The sequence below is a fragment of the Lineus longissimus genome, chromosome 15 (genome assembly GCF_910592395.1).
Source record: "Lineus longissimus chromosome 15, tnLinLong1.2, whole genome shotgun sequence".
NCBI classification, from domain to species: Eukaryota; Metazoa; Nemertea; class Pilidiophora; order Heteronemertea; family Lineidae; genus Lineus; species Lineus longissimus.
Window position 1 is genome coordinate 4,683,785 of NC_088322.1, and position 18,453 is coordinate 4,702,237.

Sequence of the window (18,453 nt, forward strand, 5' to 3'; positions counted from 1 at the left end):
AGGGACATTATTGGATTTTTGAGAGGGGTTGCCCATAATTTTAACTTGTAGTGTCGATGAGGAAAATCAAGTTGACATTGAAACTTTGTTTATTTTACCTTGATGTCATTTGAAGCGGGCTAGATGAGCAATTGTTAGGGGTACTCACGAGTGTGACAGTACATTTTAACTCAGGGTTGGAGTTCTGATCTTCTTCATTCTGTTTTCATTCTAAAATGGTCAGAGGTTCATTGACCAAGCTGTAATTTGTATTTGGTTTTTCTCTGGCGATTCTTGCCTTTTTCTTTTTTGTGCTGCTATATGCACATGTATATCACTACATGTACATGTATATCTTATGTTTTGAAACTTGTTTGTTGTTTGATTAAAATAGAAAACTTCACATGATACCTCCGTCTCCTTCCACCATCACAACCAATCAAGAAATGAAGTCATAGTACAGGTCAAAGAAGGTAATGATTATTTAAGTTATTTTGTGCTGAAAATTACTGAAGGGTGGCCTATCTGCTACCTTCAGTAATTCTGCTACCTTCAGTTTGTTTCATTTAAAAGAAATACAGCAATCCTTACCATTCTTACATTTGACCTATGGATTGCCCTGGAGTAATGCATATAAGTATGCTCTTAAATCTATTAATACAGGCCAGAGCTGATCATCCTGCTACTCTTGGACTGACCGACTCATCCAAGTTCTCTTTGACTGTCCCCGGCGGTAAATGTCCTAGGGGGGCAGAAGTCCTATGGGGGCAGATGTCCTAGGGTGGCAGAAGTCCTAGGGGGGCTAATGTCCGGGGGCAGATGTCCTAGGGGCAGAAGTCCTAGGGGGGCAGAAGTCCTACGGGGGCTAATGTCCGGGGGGCAAATGTCCAGGGGGCAAATGTCCTAGGGGGGCAGAAGTCCTAGGGGGGCTAATGTCCGGGGGGCAAATGTCCGGGGGGCAGATGTCCTAGGGGGGCAGAAGTCCTAGGGGGGCTAATGTCCGGGGGGCAAATGTCTGGGGGGAAAGATCCGGGGGGCAGAAGTCCTAGGGGGGCTAATGTCCGGGGGGCAGATGTCCGGGGGGCAAATGCCCTAGAATCCATAAAAACATCATTGAAAACAAGTCACTATTAAGCAAATATTGCAATTTTTACCTTTTTTAGTTTTGGCCCCCTGGTGGCCAAGTCGAAAATCAGATCAGACCAAAATTTAGTGTCAGAGGTTATATGATGTAGGGAATCATGTGTACTAAATTTCAAGTTCATAGCTTTATTGGTTAAGAAACGTGCCATAGTTACACACAAACGGTCAGTATACGCCATTTGACCTCTGTGACTTTGAAAATAAGGTCAAATCAAAACCTGTACGAAATGTGATGTATCCTTACTAGGAGAACCTACCATAAACGGGTCAGTCATAAGAGAGATATCACACTTTTTAGGTTTCCAATTCTTGCCCCCTGGTAGCCAAGTCAGGAATCAGATCGGACATAAATTCATTGTCAGAGGTCACCTGACCTGGGGGGCCATGCATACAAAGTTTTGAGTCTGCAGCGGTAGCGGTTAAGAAACGTGCCACTGTTTTTGAAATAGGATATGACGGACGACAGACACTGCGGTGTTGTATCTATAGTCTATAGACTCACCAAAAAGATCACTTAAAGCTGTGTTCACACTAGCCTCTCAAAGCGGATTGAAACACCCTTAATCCGCTTTGAGACCTTCGATCCGGATCAACTGTTCCCACTACAAGCGTCTCAAACCACTTTCAAACCGGTGTACTCGATCCACTTGTTCTATCGAATCGAAGAAAGCGGATTGACCCGATTCGGAATGAAACTGTAGTCTGAACTGCTCAAACCGGTTTGAGTTGGAAACGGATCGAGATCACACATGCGCAGTTGAGTTACGAGTTATGCTAAGTACCTGAGGCAGCATTTCCTGCAAGATGAACGTCAGTAGGATTCCAATGATGATCCGCTGTGTCATTAGGAATCGCCTTCTGATGGCATTTCGCCGTCTCTGATGCATTTCAAACAGACGAGCCAGTCTTTGCCTACGACGAGTCTGATTATTCCTCAACATTGTCCAGAATAAGAACAACATAACTCTGACAGGGGGACGATTTCTCTGATGTTGGAAAGCGTTTACTCGCACTTCCATGTCCATCACGTCAATCGCATATAAGGAGAGAAACGTCGAGATAAACACACAAGTTTGAAACAGGAAATGCAGGAAGATGAAGTGACCTTGACCGCGCACAAGCTCGCACCCAGTGTGTAAACTAGTTGGGGACGATTAGAACAAGACACCGCCGATAGGCGGCGCGTCGGTATCAAACCGACTTGAGACTGTAGTGAGAACAGTCATGTTCGAAGCGAATCCAAATCTCAAAGCGGTTTGACGTGTAATGTGAACAGACGTTTTGAAACCGGTTTGACTCAAACCGGATTCCCAGATTCGAAATGAGGAATTCGGTTTGAAAGTGGAATAGATGAGAACGCAGCTTTAGGTGCAAAACCCACCTTTCAGGAACCCTTATCCTGTATTGCTTACAACGCTATATAAAAACTGTGTAGGATTCGTGCAAATGAAAAACCAGTAGTTGAATCGAGTTCAGACTATTTCCTCCTAATAGTAATATCCTATAAACTGATCTCTGGACGCTCTCACTCGATGTGAACCTGCAACTATGTTGTCTGCAGAGAATGCCTCGCTTTCGATTCGAGCACTGGGGTTAATGGGTACATTCAGTAGAAGATCCAAACGCACATCACAAATATCCCCGAAAGCTCGGATTCGGCCATATTCGGGAATGTATATTTGACCTATCAGCTTTAAGTTGTTTGTTTTGCATACCACAAAATAATTTTGGCACAAACTTAAAATGTTTATTGTAGGCTTTTGAAACTAGCCAAATCTGCTGTAAATGATAAAGGGGGATCGTGAAAAATCTTCCATATTCATTGTTGCAAGTGTACCAGTTTACTGTTGATAAACTTTGTATTCAAGGAGTTTCAAAACTGAACAACAGTTATATCCTGGTGGTGACACTGTGAATGATGGTCATAACACCCACACTCTATTCTATTTTCTTTAACCCTTTCAGTACGTCTGATACGGGAGCCGTATCAAAAAACACCATCGCTTTTTACATGTGGCACGGCTCCCGTGGCATGCAGTTAACTGGAAATTACTATATGATCTTCAGTGCTTCCATCTACAAACTGTTTTTAGAACTAAATCTCTCTTCCGTGGCAACTGAATGAGACCGGCCTCGTGTTTCTATACAATAGGTTTACATACAGTACCCTTTCAAAAAAAGGTCAAAAATTAGCCTAAAATAGGCTCAGTATGTGGCTGCAAAAGCATTGAGTACTTAAAGGGTTAATTCACCAACAACAAGAACTCACTTTAGCATACATACCTCTGCCACAGTTAAAACCACTTGTTTTACTATGTCTAAGTTGTCAACCATGTTGTCAGCTGGATCGAAGTCAAAGCGCAAGTCATTCCTGGAGACAATAGTTGATTGCCCAAGTTTTAGAAATCTTTTCACTCCACAAGATCTGAAAACAAGGATTATTCCATCAATTGATCGATTGATTTGATCCACCAAGTCATTCTCCTTGAACTAAACGATGCAAATACTCCAAAAGCTCCTTTGGATAAGCACACCTGTTGGCAAAACTGGTACTGATTTTCCAGTAAGTCATGTCCGGTCATGCATGTGCAGTCAATTTTTAGTACTTAATTTATTTGTTGTGCCCGTCGTTACGATAAATATTATCACATGCTTTCTGTCTTCGCGCCCATTGCGCAATGGTACTTCTGTTAGGCATCAAGACACGGTAATCATGCTAGTGTGCTGATGCATGACAGAAGTTTGTCGGTATGACACGTGATGTTCCCTTACTTGGTGTAGCTACCATAAAAATATCAAGAACAAGTCACTAATAGGCAAGATATTGCACTTTTTACCTTTTCAGCTTTGGCCCCAGGTGGCCGAGTTGAGAATCAGATCGAACTGATTTTCGCATCAGAGGTTATCTGACAAGTTTCAAGTTCATAGCTTAAGTGGTTAAGAAACATGCCATAGTTAAACTCAAACAGCCAATTTACCTCTGTGACTTTGAAAAGTAGGTAAAATCGAAAACCCATAGGATATGTGGGGTATCTTTGCTTGGAGTGCCTATCACAAAAATATTGTTGAAAACAAGTCACTAATGAAAAGGCCAGGGGCCATTGTGCTCACTGGTATTTAGGTAACGACTTAATTGACATTGAATGTTGAGAAAGAATAAATTTCATAACAAAATTTTGTCCGGTGTTCATTATTTAATTTTTTCACTGCCAGCCCTATTTTAAAGTTATTCCCTCATCTTGCCAGCATTTTTGCCATTTTTACCACTTTTTTGTAGCAGGAGCTGGGGGCCCTCATTGCCGCCCTCGACCACGCCCTTGGCCATGTGCAGCTTGATTCCCACCTGCAGCAGGCTGCGTCCCCTGCCCACCATCACCTGAGTCATTGTCACTACTACTTATATCATTACCCCAACCGCTTGGTCATTATCACCATCAGAATCAGGCTGATCACGCAAATTGGTCTCAAATTGGTTTATCTTCACCAATTCACCTGACTCGAAATACCCACTTCCTGGGGACGAGATTGAGCCGAACGCTTCCGAGAACACTTCCAAAGATATGGCGGGAGGTTTAAATCAACGTAGAATCAATACTTTGGTTTACCTTTGATGGGTAGATGGAAAAACCCTGAGATAACATTTAGAAATGTTATTGGCAATTTAGTGTTTTAAAACGTTATTGGCAGTGAAAGAGTTAATGAATCGCGCTTTGTCCTGATTTACTGCAATCATGATTTTGCCTGATAATTTGATTAGGATTCGATGGGAAATCATGCCAAAAAACCCGAAGAGATCGACATTTACTCTGCTTCACCAGAACGAGGCTAGCACATCATCATGATCAATCCAGAAATCTAGTTCTGTTTCAAATTGCCAAGTTACAAAAAACAATCAATCAATCAACAACAACAGATAATAAACAATTATAAAGCTAAAATCAACTCTCAAACATGGGAGCGCTCCTCAACGATAATTTGTGATGAGTATCCACCCCATCTTTGTCCAAAAACCAAACGTTAACTGGTAGCCACATGATTTATCTGGATAATTAATTTATGATACCCCAACCATATTCCAAAAAGAAAGTAGCTTCCCGATTCGCCGACCAATGCCAGATAGCGTCATGACAACGCTAATTACGATTGACTATCTGACCTTGCGCTGTTCTTGTGTTCGTGTTTCCTGGAATCTCGACGAGTCGTGCCTGTCGAATGACGTCAGTAGTTGGGTTTTAAAGGTTAATTGAAACCACAACGAATACATGTAGGTCTTCATTCTCATAGCTTTCCAATGAATATTGATGTCATATTTCACTGTTTCATTCCATTTCCAAGTGGGATTCAAAGCCACCTTAGAAGCTGATTGATTAAAAGATGTAATTTCCCCATAATCTTCAACTCTTGATTTCAATCGCTATGCAGAATGTTTCAAAAAACTTCTCATCTCTATTTTTTCATTTCTGATTTTACAAAACATTTACAATAAAGATGACAACTTTTTTGCAAACACCATGTACATGTAGAACTATATGATTCCAATCACCCTTGCTGGCCAGGCAATAATCGTTTACTCAATAAACATTTTTGGCTCACCTGTGAGCGTTTACAATGACGCAGCGTCGTCCTCGTCGTCCGTTGTCGTCGTTAGACACTAGTGGCACGTTTCGTAACCGCTAAAGCTACTGAACTCAAACTTGGTACACATGTACCCCTTGGTGACTGCTACTCAGAGACCAAATTCTGATCTCATGTAACTCACGGTTTGGCCACCAGGGGGCCAAAGGCCAAAATTGAAAATCTGCAATAACTTGCTTAATACTGGTTCAAAAATTTTGAAAAAAATATGGTAGGTACTTCTACCAAGGACACATCATATATTCTCCGGGTTTTGGATTTGACCTACTTTTGAAGGTCAGAGAGGTCAAAGTTTGATCGCGGCACCGCCGTTAGTCAATGGTGGCACGTTTTGTAACCGCTTCTTCACCAATTCACCTGACTCGAAATACCCACTTCCTGGGGACGAGATTGAGCCGAATGCTTCTGAGAACACTTCCGAAGACAGGGCGGGAAGTTTAAATCAACGTAGAGTCAATAGTTTGGTTTACTTTTTGATGGGTAGTTGGAAACACTTAGATAACATTTTGAAACGTTATTGGCAATTTAGCGTTTAGCAATTTAGCGACCTATTTTCAATAACGTCTTAAAACGTTATTGGCAGTGAAAGAGTTAATGGACACTCGAGAAGGAAATGTCTCACATCTTCAATTGGATTTAGATTATGGACCAATTATGGTGCGCCTTTAGTACAAAATTGTGACATTTTTCAAATAAATATATTTTTCAGTTTCAAAAGATCTGTACAGCCTAAATCAGATTGACTTGAGATAATAGTTCTGATACATGATTTTTCCTATTTTTTTTTCACCTGGGTCTTCTTACTTACATGGGGTACCTTTTGTGCACCAATTTTGTGGCATTTTTGAAGACCGTTGACCAAGTCAGATCGGACCGAAATTCGCTGTCAGAGGTTACATGAAATAGGGAGTCATTCAAACTGCCAATTTACGCCATTTGACCTCTGTGACCTTGAAGAATAGGTCATATCAAAAACCCATAGGATATGTGATATATTCTTACTAGGAGTACCTACCATAAGAATTTTATAAAAAACGAGTAACTTATAAGAGATATCACACTTTTTACGTTTCCACATTTGGCCCCCTGGTGGCCAAGTCAAGAATCAGATCGGACCGAAATTTCCATTTCCTGTGGAAATGTCATTTTATCAGTTCATACTTACCCAGGTCAGACTTTTGCATGTGTACTCCATTCGGACACACCCGAGGAAGAAATAATCTATTTATAATAGAAATCTCTTAGCTAGTTCGCTTAGCTACACCTACGTGGCGCCCCTATACAGCATCTGCCTCGTGTGAGCCGCCATCACTAGTACGTATTACTCGAGCGCACCGAGTAAGTCCCGTTGCTGTGGGGACAGGCAGGGCAGGTAGTCTGACCTGGGTAGGTATGAACTAATAAAATGACATTTCCACAGGAAATGGAAATTTTATGTCGTTCATACTCTACCCAAGTCAGACTTTTGCATCGAATACCAACAACCAAAGAAAGGAGGGTAAACGGTGACTTACCCTGTAGTGAAGTGAACTGTCCCCAAGCTGCAAAGCAGAACCCAACGGGTGAGACCAGGGGACCCAGAGAAAGAATGCTTGGGGAAAACCCGGGCTAGAGGTCAACAGGCCCTTTGACAACAAAGGGAAGCATAACAGGGAAACCCATCCCCTCCTAGATGGGGAAAAAACCACCTCAACACGGTATAAGCTCAGCACATATCGTCAAGAGACACAATGTGGAAATTTTTTATTATTTTTTAAAAAAAGAAGGAGAGCACGCCCCAGAATAACATGGAGTGGCCTCACTGACTAACTCTCGAAAGTACTACGCGGCTGAACCCTAGGACAGCTGGACGTGGCGAATGTGCAGGGCCGAAGACCCGACGACAGTCTATGGAACCCCCCCCCCCCCCGCTTAAAAAGGAGGGAGGACAAGACAGCCAGCAGGAGAGAAAATCGACGAGTGGTCTAGGCAGGGAAACACCTAGACCACGTGCTGAGCAGCGACAATTGGACCAAGAGACAGCATACCGTCTGTTAACTTGGAACAATCGCGCATATAATACTGGGAGAAGGTAGAGTGAGAACTCCACGTAGCCACATCTAAAACCTCGTTCAGCGCCACTCCCTCATACATGCTTCCCGATATTGGTGGCTTGCATTGGAACTAACCTTTTCCCCCTTGTCCGTCATTAATGGCATTCACTGAGAGGGGCGCCAAGTGTGTTGGTCAACCATGACTATCTCCTTCGTCCCTCCACCATAACGCCTAGTTTCCCCTTATGACATCACTATTTCGGACACTCAGTGCCCCATTTCTGGAAAGGTGTATACTCGGCCCACGAATTAGAAATGGCCCGAATCTCGTGGGCCGTAATGGCGCCTAGGCGACGAAGCTCTTGAGAAACGAGTGTCATAGAATTAGCCATCCGGATGGTGGCCACCAACCATCTGGCGACCGTGGCTGCAGCTATCTCCCTAGTAAACCCCTCTCTATAAGACAAAAAGAGGCGCTTCCTGCCTAGGGGAACAGCAGGCTCCTTAGTCTTATTAGAATAGAACTTCAATGCCCGAACAGGACAGAGAGTTCTGTCCGGAAGGTCTCTTAGAGACCGTAGCGGATAACGAGGGGATAAAAACCGGGCGCCTGGAAGTGTGCGGCACCTGTTTTTTAGTCAGAAAGCCTGGGACAAATTCTAGGACCGCGCCCCTCTCAGTGAAAGCCAATTTATCAAAGGCTAAAGCATGGAGCTCAGACCACCGCTGTGCCGTGGCCAAAGCCACCAGGAAAACGGTCTTAAAGGTCAGATGTTTAAAATCTGCCTGATGCATGGGCTCAAATGGAAATTTCATGAGAGCCCTTAAGACCACCGAGAGGTCCCACTTGGGGGAGAGCTGAATGGAGCGAGGACGCTCCAAAGACATATTGCGAAGCAACGATGAAACAGCGTCATCCCAAGACGGTTGCCACGATTCAGTCAGCTTTAAGGTGACCGAAACAGCGGAGCGATAACCTTTCACTCCCTGAACCGAAAACTTCCAGACCGAGAATAGAAAATTCAAGAAGTCGAGGAAGTTGGGAAGAGAGGAAGCGACCGGAGAAACTCCGTGCTCCAGACACCAGTCTCGAAAGACAGCCCACTTGCTATCGTATGAGTCAAGGGTAGACTGTCTCTGAGGTTCGGCGACTTTACGGATAACGTCTTCCGAAAAGCCTCTCTCTCGGAGGAAATACCCGACAGCCTCCAGGCGCGAAGCCTGTAAAAAGAAGGGTCTTGATGATAGACCCGGCCGATCGGGTGATAAAGCAGACGGTCCCAGGCGGGGATGATCCGTCAGCAGCTCCAGCGGAACCGGGAACCAGGCCTGGTTCGGCCAGCACGGTGCTATCAGACAAAGTCTGACCCGTGAACTGGCCACCTTGTTGAGTACTGGTAGCAACAGAGGGGTTGGCGGGTATGCATAAGCATTGAGGCCGTCCCAGGAGGCCGACAGGCTGTCCACTCCCAAGGCCTCCCTGTCTAGGAGGGATGAGTAGTACATGGGGAACCTCTTGTTCAACCGAGTCACAAACAAGTCCACGACCGGAGCATCCCACAGGGCCCCCAGGCGAAAGACCACCTCGCGATGGAGGGTCCACTCTGTCTGGACCAGACGGTCCGACCTGGAAAGGGCGTCGGCCAAGATATTCCTCTTGCCGGGGACGTGACGGGGGAGGAGCTGGATATCCAAGCGGCAACAAAGCTGCAGGAGCTCCCAAGTGAGATGGCACAATGTGTCGGATATCGTCCCCCCTGTCTCCGAATATAAGCGACCACCGTCGAATTGTCGGAGAAAAGAGAAACCCTGTGACCCCTCAGATGAGACGTGAAGGCCCTCACGGCCAGGATGACAGCCTGCATCTCGAGGATATTGATCGACAGACGCGCATCCTCCTCTGACCACATGCCCTTGGTGGTCAGGTCCCCTTCGTTCAAATGGGCGCCCCAACCATAAAGGGAGGCGTCCGTGAACAGGGACATCTTGGGTGACGGAGGGCTGAGCTGCACTCCGCGGAAGAGCTCCGTCTCCAAACCCCAGAAACTCCACACCTCCCCCAGAAGGGACCCCGGGATGAAAATCCGCTGGTCGAGGGAGTCCGTGAAAGGACGCCAACTCAACAGCAGGAGGAGCTGGAGTGGGCTCATATACAGGCGGCCGAAAGGAACCTGGTCCGCTGCTGAATTGAGCAGTCCCAGCAGCAACAAAAACTGTCGGGCTGTGGCGCTGTCCTGACGGCGAAAAATTCCGCCCAAGGACCGAATCTTGCGAATTCGGTCCGGAGGGTGGACATCAGGCCCTCTCGTGTGCGAAATCGCACCCCCACGAAGACATAATCCTGAGCTGCGGCCAGCTCGGATTTGTCCCAATTTAACAGTCACCCTGCCTGTCTGGTTGTGACGAGCAGAAACTTTGCCTGCTTTCCCAGACGGCGATGAGCCTGGTGACGTAGCAGCCAGTCGTCGAGATAGCAATGGAGCTTTAAGCCCATGGCGTGAAAAGGCGCGGCAAACGCCTTGACGACTGTTGTGAAAATCAGCGGAGCGGAAGCCAGGCCGAAAGGAAGGGCCTGAAACTGATAAACCTTTCCTTCGAAGAAGAAACGAAGGAAGGGCTGAAACTCTGGATGGACCGGGACGTGTAAGTACGCGTCCTGAAGGTCCAGAGAGATAGCCCGATCGTTGGGCTGCACCGCGACCGCCACTGACCTGGTTGTCTCCATCTTGAAGCTGGGGACCCGCAGGAACCGATTCAAGCTGGACAGGTTGATGACCAGTCCCAACTTCCCCGACTTCTTGGGGACCAAGAAGACGTGGCTGTAAAAGCCGGGGAGGAATTGTTGTCCACCAGCCTCACTGCCTGCTTCTCGAGAAGAGACAGGACCTCCGATCGAAGGGCAACCACCCTGACGGGGTCTGCTGGCGTGGACACCGGGGTAGGGAGTCGACGTCACAGGGGGGGACGGGAAAAGTCCAATCGGACACCGTGTCGGAGCATATCCATCACGGGGGAGTCGTTTTGACACCACCGGTCCCAAAAGGCTGCAAAGTGTCGCAGTCTGCCACCCACAACGGCAACTGTGGGGGCGCCACCTGAAGGCGCAGGAGGAAGGACTAAAAAGTCACTTGCGCATGCCCCGCGACCCTTCTCTAGGAAGGGACGCTTGGGCTGCCCGCCGCTCCCGCACCTGCCTGAGGAGCGGTGGCGCTTATTGGAGCGGCGAGAGGGAGCCGCAGCTTCTTCCTGCCTTTGGGGACGAAAGGAGGAGCCACGCGAGGACGAGGGCCCACGAGGAGCCGACGAACCTCGGGGGCGTCGAGACCCCACCTGTAGTCCCCTGTACGCGGCCTGTACATAGGAATGCGGGCGGGGGGCGGCCTGGGAAGTCGAAACTGACTGCATCAGGCGATCTGACTGTGCCTGAGCACCCATGGTGTCAGGCAGGAAGTCGTGGAACAAAAAAGGGCCACTCAATGGAGCGGTCCTTAATGCCCCCCCGCAGAAACTGGGATCTGACCGTGCTCAACCCCTCGATGAGCAGGTCACAGCGTTTTAGCACGCCGTTAGCCGCCTGCTTAGCAGCCAGATCACTGGCATGCTGCAGGGATTGCTGGAGGGACATCGCGAGAATGTGCTGTTCCTCCGAGGCATCTACGGCTAAGGACCTGGTCAGAGCACACAGAGTCCGGTCGGCGTAAGATAACACCGCCTGGGTCTCTTTAGGTAGGGCCTCATCATTCTTCGCATCCTTTAAGGCTGAAGAAGAGAGGACTTTTGGGGGTACCAAACCGGAAAGTTGGATGTCGTCCTTGAGGGGCGACAGTGAAACCGGGCCGGTTCTCGACGGTGAGACCCGATGATAATCGGGTCTATAGGACAGGCTCGAAGGGGAAGCGGTCGTGAATCGCTTCCCAGCCTGAGTCCAGGCACCCGGTCATGTAGACGGGAGCATCGAGACCAGGGCACACTGGTGACCCCCCGCAAGAAGGCACTGTATTCCTGAGAGCAGTATCCAATCATGTGGAGGCTCTAATCAGGGCCGGAGACACGGGCAATTCTTGAAAAGTCCGGTCAGGGACCGCATCCGACTCCTGCTCGAAGGCGTCGCCGAACAAGTCGAACGGCACCTTACCGAGGGCGAAGTTGACCATCGGGAGAGGACAAGTGTCTTGCGGCACAAATTGCCTAACAAAAGCGCGCAAGTCGCGCATATCCGCGACAATGGCGGAATCCTCAACCCCGGAGGGGTAATCAGCCCAAGAGGCTGAAAAAGACTGTGAGTCGCTAAACTCACAGTCCATTGGCTGATGACCTAAGTCAAAAGCCACCGGCCTTTCGGCCGGGGGAGTCGAGGACCTGTCATGGAGGATAGAAGCCTTCACACAGTCCGTCAGACTCCTGAGCAACTGCCTTTGCTCCTCTGTGAGAGAGGAAGCAAGAGGCTGAGGATCAGTGCTCAAATCGGACTCCCGTGGGGCAGACACAGGAGGGGGGGAGGGGGGCATGCCTGATCGGCAGCCACACCCGTCGACCCCGACAAAGCAGGGTGGGGTCGGACCGAGGAAATGGACGGTCTGACGGCACCCAAAACGGGGGGGGGGGGGCACCAGGGCCCCTCACCCGCGAATAGTGCTCGATCACCGACCCCCTGCCCACACCAGGCAGGACACCTCCGGGTGCGGTGAACGGCGGCAAAGACGAGAAGGTGAAAACCGGTCTTGCCCCGCCAGAGGACGTCCGAAGAGACGATCGACTCACAGAGTGAGGGTCGGATGGACGACCCCGCCCCAAAGCGAAGGGATGGCGGATCCTCGGAGTGGCCGTGGACTCAACCGTGGCGCTGGCAGTGCCAGTTGCCGCCGGCGAGGACAGCGGCCGCAACCCCGTCACAAACCCCGGAGGGGGACGGGGAGCACGCCTGAAACAACAGGCGGCTCACCGGGGACGACGCTGCTCACCAACCCATGACAGGTGGTGGCGTCGGCGGGGGGATCGGGACGTAAAACGTCCAGAGTCCCACCCGGGGTCGTGCTACTTGGAAAGGGGGCAGGGCTAGCCCTGGGGAGTGTCCCTGAACCAGGGTCACCAACACTCAAACCCAAGGCCTCCCCAGGGGGCACACCCCCAAAAGGGGCTGACCGGTCTGGGGGAGGGGTCAAAACCCCCCAGAGCCCCGTTGACCTCGCCGTTTAGCGGGGTTCCGTGAGGAGGGCGAGGGAGAGAGGGTCAAAGACCCCCTTCCCTTTGAGGGCCGAGCCCCTCTCCTCACCTTCTTCGTCTTCTTACCAGCAGTGGCGGGAGAAGAGGAAGGCATCCCGGGTCCGGCCCAATGGGGGCAGAACTACCCGCACCCCAACACGGGGAAGAACCGGGCCGGGGACTATGAATCCCCGATACACCGGTAAAAGGACCTCGAAAACCCGCCCAGGGTGGAACACCCAGAGAAGAAAAAACTACAAAAACAATTTCTATAGGAAAAACCACAAGTGCTACAAAAACGAACGGGTCACGTGACCTACAGCCCGGGAGAACGGAGAAAAATTTCTTGGAGACAGCAGGAAAAGCACGCTCCGGAAATCGAGGGGGGATTGTCAAAGAACGATCTCACCCGTCTCCTAGAGTAAGTAAACCTCCCGAAGGTGTCCTGGGGTGCCCATCTTTAATACGGAATCGGCCGAAATTGGACAAAAATGTGGTAAGGAAACTCGGGACAGTGTGTAACAGAGTGCCGGGGAAGAATTACTGGTGATGGCGGCTCACACGAGGCAGAGGCTGTATGAGACAATACCACAATTGATTTTTAAGCCTTTTAACATTTAAATTGTCAATGTTTGACCGCGACGCATCAAATACTGCGTGCGGTTGTGAATCTGAAATTTAGATTATGTTATTCCGGACAGTCGGGCAAGTAAATGGTGAAAAATAAACTGGTAGTTGACCACGGAAATTTTTTGATAATCGACAAATTAGACAGACTTTGATATTTCCACTCTTTTCAGCCAACTGGCAGAAAAAACTCAAAACACGCCCCCTATTACCAAATTAGCAAAATTCGAAATTAATTTTTTCATCAAATAATTTATTTATATCTGTAGACTTGCCACAGCAAATATTTTTTCAATACCTCTCCAAATATGTACTTGAGAGTTAATAACATGCACTCGCCTAATTGATAGGCCTCGACTCTCCAACCTATGAATATTCATTAGTGGTCTTGTCTCGTATAGGGGCGCCGCCTAGGTGTAGCTAAGTGAACTAGCTAAGAGATTTCTTCCTCGGGTGTGTCCGAATGGAGTACACATGCAAAAGTCTGACCTGGGTAGAGTATGAACGACACAAAATTCAGTGTTAGAGGTCACCTGACATTTGGGTCTTGTGTACAAAGTTCATAGCTCTAGCAGTTAAGAAACATGCCACAGTTTTTGAAACAGGATACAGACGATGACGACGATGGACACAGCGGTATTGTATGATCTCCCCTACGGTAAGCCGAAAATTAGCATAATTTGCCCGCTGGATTTGGCTCACCGTAATAGTAATCCAAACTTTTGATCACAGCATAATAGTGAAAATAGTCTGTTAAAGAGGCCATTTATATCCGTACCCTACAGCCGACCCTGAACAGTGACGGGGGAGGGGGGAGATATCAGCTGCCTCAGATTTACACCGCGCACTGACATCTCTTCCGAACAGTGACTGTTTCTACGATTCCCTAGGCCCGCTACTTCGGCAACATAACACAAATGAATATCGAAAATAACACTTTTATTTCGCAGCAACTTCCAACGATTACAAAACGTTGTCTCTCGTCACAGCCTCCATCATTACAGCCTATTCCAAAATCAATCGCCACAACATATTCTCCCCCTCATGAACAGACAGTCAGTCTACGATCCAGACCAGGAATATGTAATTGATATCAGTTCCCGCGTAATCTGATGGCCTCGGTTTGGTTTACGCTGAGTGGCATATCTGCTGCAAGCAGGTCAGACTCTAATTAGGACACGCTCAATATAGCCATTCCATGATGGAGAGGCATCCGTGATTGACTGGATAGCAATCCAAAAGAAACAACCCCAAGCATGTTGTATGGTGGACAACTAACTAGCTACTAGCTCATGTTGACCACATGGGCTCCATCCACCCATGGGTGAAAGATAAAAAATTTCATGAATATTATAAACCTATGGAGTTATGCTAACTAATTTAAGTGGACATTTGGGATATATTATCAATTAGGTATATGTACTAGTTACTTCAAACTCTACAATGAACTAACTTAACTAATGGTGAAAATGCCCTAGCCATAGCAACCACTACACCAACGCCTAACTGACACATGCATACTAGTGCAGGGTATACAGAATGTGCATCAAGGAAGTAGGTCATGTCCTGGATTTTTGACTCTGATTTGCAAAATGAGCACCAACAAAGTACTGATTTTACATCATGTGTGGTATATTTCAGTTTAAGATGACTATATTTTGATACGTTAGGACATTATGTACCCATGGATATCATACATCAACTGTCTTGAACTCTAAGCCTCACAGAACATGGCACCCAACATGTGTCTCTCAGCATGTTTGACCCCATCTATCAAGACACTGTTTATTTGAATATTTCTCAGAACTATTTTAATTTCAAGCCATCAGACCGCTTGCATCTGAAAGAAGGCATCATTACGTGCCAAAATGTGCATAGATACTGAGCTAATTGGCTGAGACCATGCTAAGACAACAGCTTTTTTCTGTTGATTAGCATTTTAGAACCCTGCCCCTCATGACTATAACCAATAATATAGCAGAGACCAGTTGAGATATGAAATGAACATTTTGCATACCATTAGTCAAGATATCAAGAGAGAGGCCTAGTGGATTTTTCACCCTCAAGGCTCTTTAAGCCTCCCAGAACACGCCCAAAAAGGGCAGCCACACCCTTCAGGATTATTTAGGATTATTAATCTGTCTACTGGAGCTAAATAGGATAATATGTTTGAGGATAAACATTATAAACAGTCAGTGAGTAACCTATTCTCCAATATCAGCAAGATTGAAACAGATGTGGGTAACTGTATGGTCACAGGGGACACTTTTAGTGGCACATAATCATTTGGCTACTCTCTATCAGACAGGTAGTACATTGCAGTACCAATGCACTATCATGCATTGGAACCAAAACGAGGCTGAGTTGTAGCAACGAGGCTGAGTTTTAGCAGATAAGGATATAATATGGCCTAGATTGCAGACTGAGTGGTAACGAAATGTTCATCACTAACGTTAAGAGTCCAAAACACAAACAAATTGTCTCATTGAAGACCGAAAAAAGAACGAAGTTGTCCCGTTATGGACCGAAGTATGAGTCCGGTTAATCCGGGCCGGTGAGCGCTCAACGATCTGCGAAGTTAACAACAAGCAATCCTTATGCTAGATGTCCGAAATTAATATGGATCTGCTGAATCCCGAAAGAACTTATATAAGTGATATACATTAATACCTCGGTGATAAAAAATACTAGTGCACACGTCTAACGAATAAAGTCCAAATTAACTGGTAACACGAGAAAAGAGCAAATTAAAATAGTTAAGAAACTCAGCCTGGGCAGCGCACGGCGTGCACCCAACAATTGGGAAGCATTATTCTGGCTTGGACCCCAATTGCTGCGGAGATTCTAACCATCCAAATTTCCTCAAACAACCACACTATGTCGAGTTATCATAATGTCCAACTATCCAAACGCAAGTTATCATCACAAAAGTTCAAGCGTAGGATGCTAGCGGAGCATCACCTAGCGCAATGTTCAAAGTCTGATTGTCTATTTCTTCACAACGAGTGGGCACAATCTAGTAATCGGACGGATATACTCCTGGCCATGACGTTGGCTAGACGCACTCCTGTAACTGCAGCCATCAGCTCGAGCCGGGGAATGCTAACGTTCTTCAGTGGAGCAACTTTAAACTTTGCAGCTACCATGCTGATCCCAATTTCTCCATCTGTATACTGGTACCTAAGATAGGCTACTGCCCCGTAGGCGAGTCTCGAGGCATCTGTAAATGTATGTAGGGCCATCTTCACGATATCTTCAACTGGCCTGTTGCGATAACACCGAGGGATGTGAATCTCGTTCACCCGCTGTAGCTCTCCTATCCACTGGTCAAGTCTAGTTTGGATATCATCTGGTAGGTCATCGTCCCATCCGATTCCACGTAACCAGCATTCTTGCAGAGCTATCTTGCCCCGGATGACAACAGGGGCCAAGAATTGGAACGGATCAAAGATGGTTGCATTACGACTCAGAATCTGTCTCTTCGTGGTAATCGTCTGCTCGGTACTGCTTAAGATGAAGGTAAACGTGTCCGAAGCTGCATCCCATTCAACACCAAGGGTCTTCACACTGGGAAGTACCGACTCTTCCAGATTAACTCCAGATTCTTGCTCCGACTCGTCCAACCCTTCTAGAAAAGCAAGTCTATTGCTGCACCAACGGCGGATTGTAAAACCAGCTGGTTTCAAAACGGCTTGTAGATCCTGGCGCATACGCCTGGCTTCATCATCATCTTCAAGGCTGTCGATTACGTCATCAATGTATATTGCTTTGAGAACAACCTCTGCTGCCTCCGGATACTGCTCTCGCATTGCCTCGGCTTGATGTTTTGTTACAAACTGCGCCAAAAACGAAGATGCTGCATCACCAAACACCAATCTGGTTGCTTCATAAACTTCAATGGGTGCTGTTGGATCGAGATGCCGCCACAACAGCCGGTGAAACTTCCTGTCCTTCTCCGCCATACTGACTTGATTAAACATCTCCTTTATATCTCCGATTAAGGCAACAGACTTCAAGCGAAACTTCAGCAGGATCTCCAAGATATCTCGTTGCAGCTTCGGACCTGGGAACATCTTCTGGTTCAGACTTATTCCTTCGTAGGCTGCTGCAGCATCATAAACGATGCGCACCTTCGTAGTTTGCTTATCATCCCGGATCACGGCAAAATGCGGCGGGTACCATCCTGGTTCTTGCGCTTTTTCCGATGATATCTTGGTGATGTATCCTTTCTCGACAGTCGCCTCAAATGCTTCTTTGTATCTTTTGGCTACTTCCGGTCTCCTCATCAGACTGGCTTCAAGTGATCTAAGTCTTCTTTCAGCCACTATTCTGTTATCTTTTAAATCCGGAGGGTCTTCACGCCAAGGAATCCCAACTTCGAACCGGTCTGGTAACTTCCTTATCGAACTCTTAGTTTTCTTAATCACCATCTTGTCTTCTGGAGTATGGATGTCCTCATGAACTTTTGCAACTGCTGATCGGTTGACTCGTGTGTGGCATGAAAGCTCATCGTGAAGTTGGTGGTGGTCTGATGTACATTGATCAAGGGTAGAGGACCAACACACGTCCAACCAAGCGGTGTTCTCCTTGCGACTGGCTCGCCGGGTTTTCCAATACGCTCCTCAAGGGCGATACCTAACTCTGGGTAGTCAGATCCTATCAAAACATCAACAGTCTTCCTACCCGATGATGTAGGAAACTCCAAATCAGCAATATGGTCAAACTTAGTCTTGTGGTGGTTCCAATTCTGTATCGGTAGCTTTCTGCACATGTCACTCATCGTCCAGATCTTCATCTTCCGAACCGTGCTGCCATCTATACTCTCAAGCTGAAC

At 47.3% G+C, this 18,453-nt stretch overlaps 1 protein-coding gene across 1 annotated transcript; it reads right to left on the reverse strand.

Moving 5' to 3' along the window:
* Positions 1–16,615: 16,615 nt before the first annotated feature.
* Positions 16,616–17,905, reverse strand: LOC135499364 (uncharacterized). Its single transcript, XM_064790109.1, has one exon. It carries the CDS (start codon positions 17,903–17,905, stop codon positions 16,616–16,618), a length of 1,290 nt encoding a protein of 429 aa, XP_064646179.1.
* Positions 17,906–18,453: the final 548 nt, after the last annotated feature.

What these genes read in the sequence shown, in the direction of transcription:
- LOC135499364 (XM_064790109.1), bottom strand. Translation starts at nt 17,905, where the DNA reads ATGAGGAGACCGGAAGTAGCCAAAAGATACAAAGAAGCATTTGAGGCG.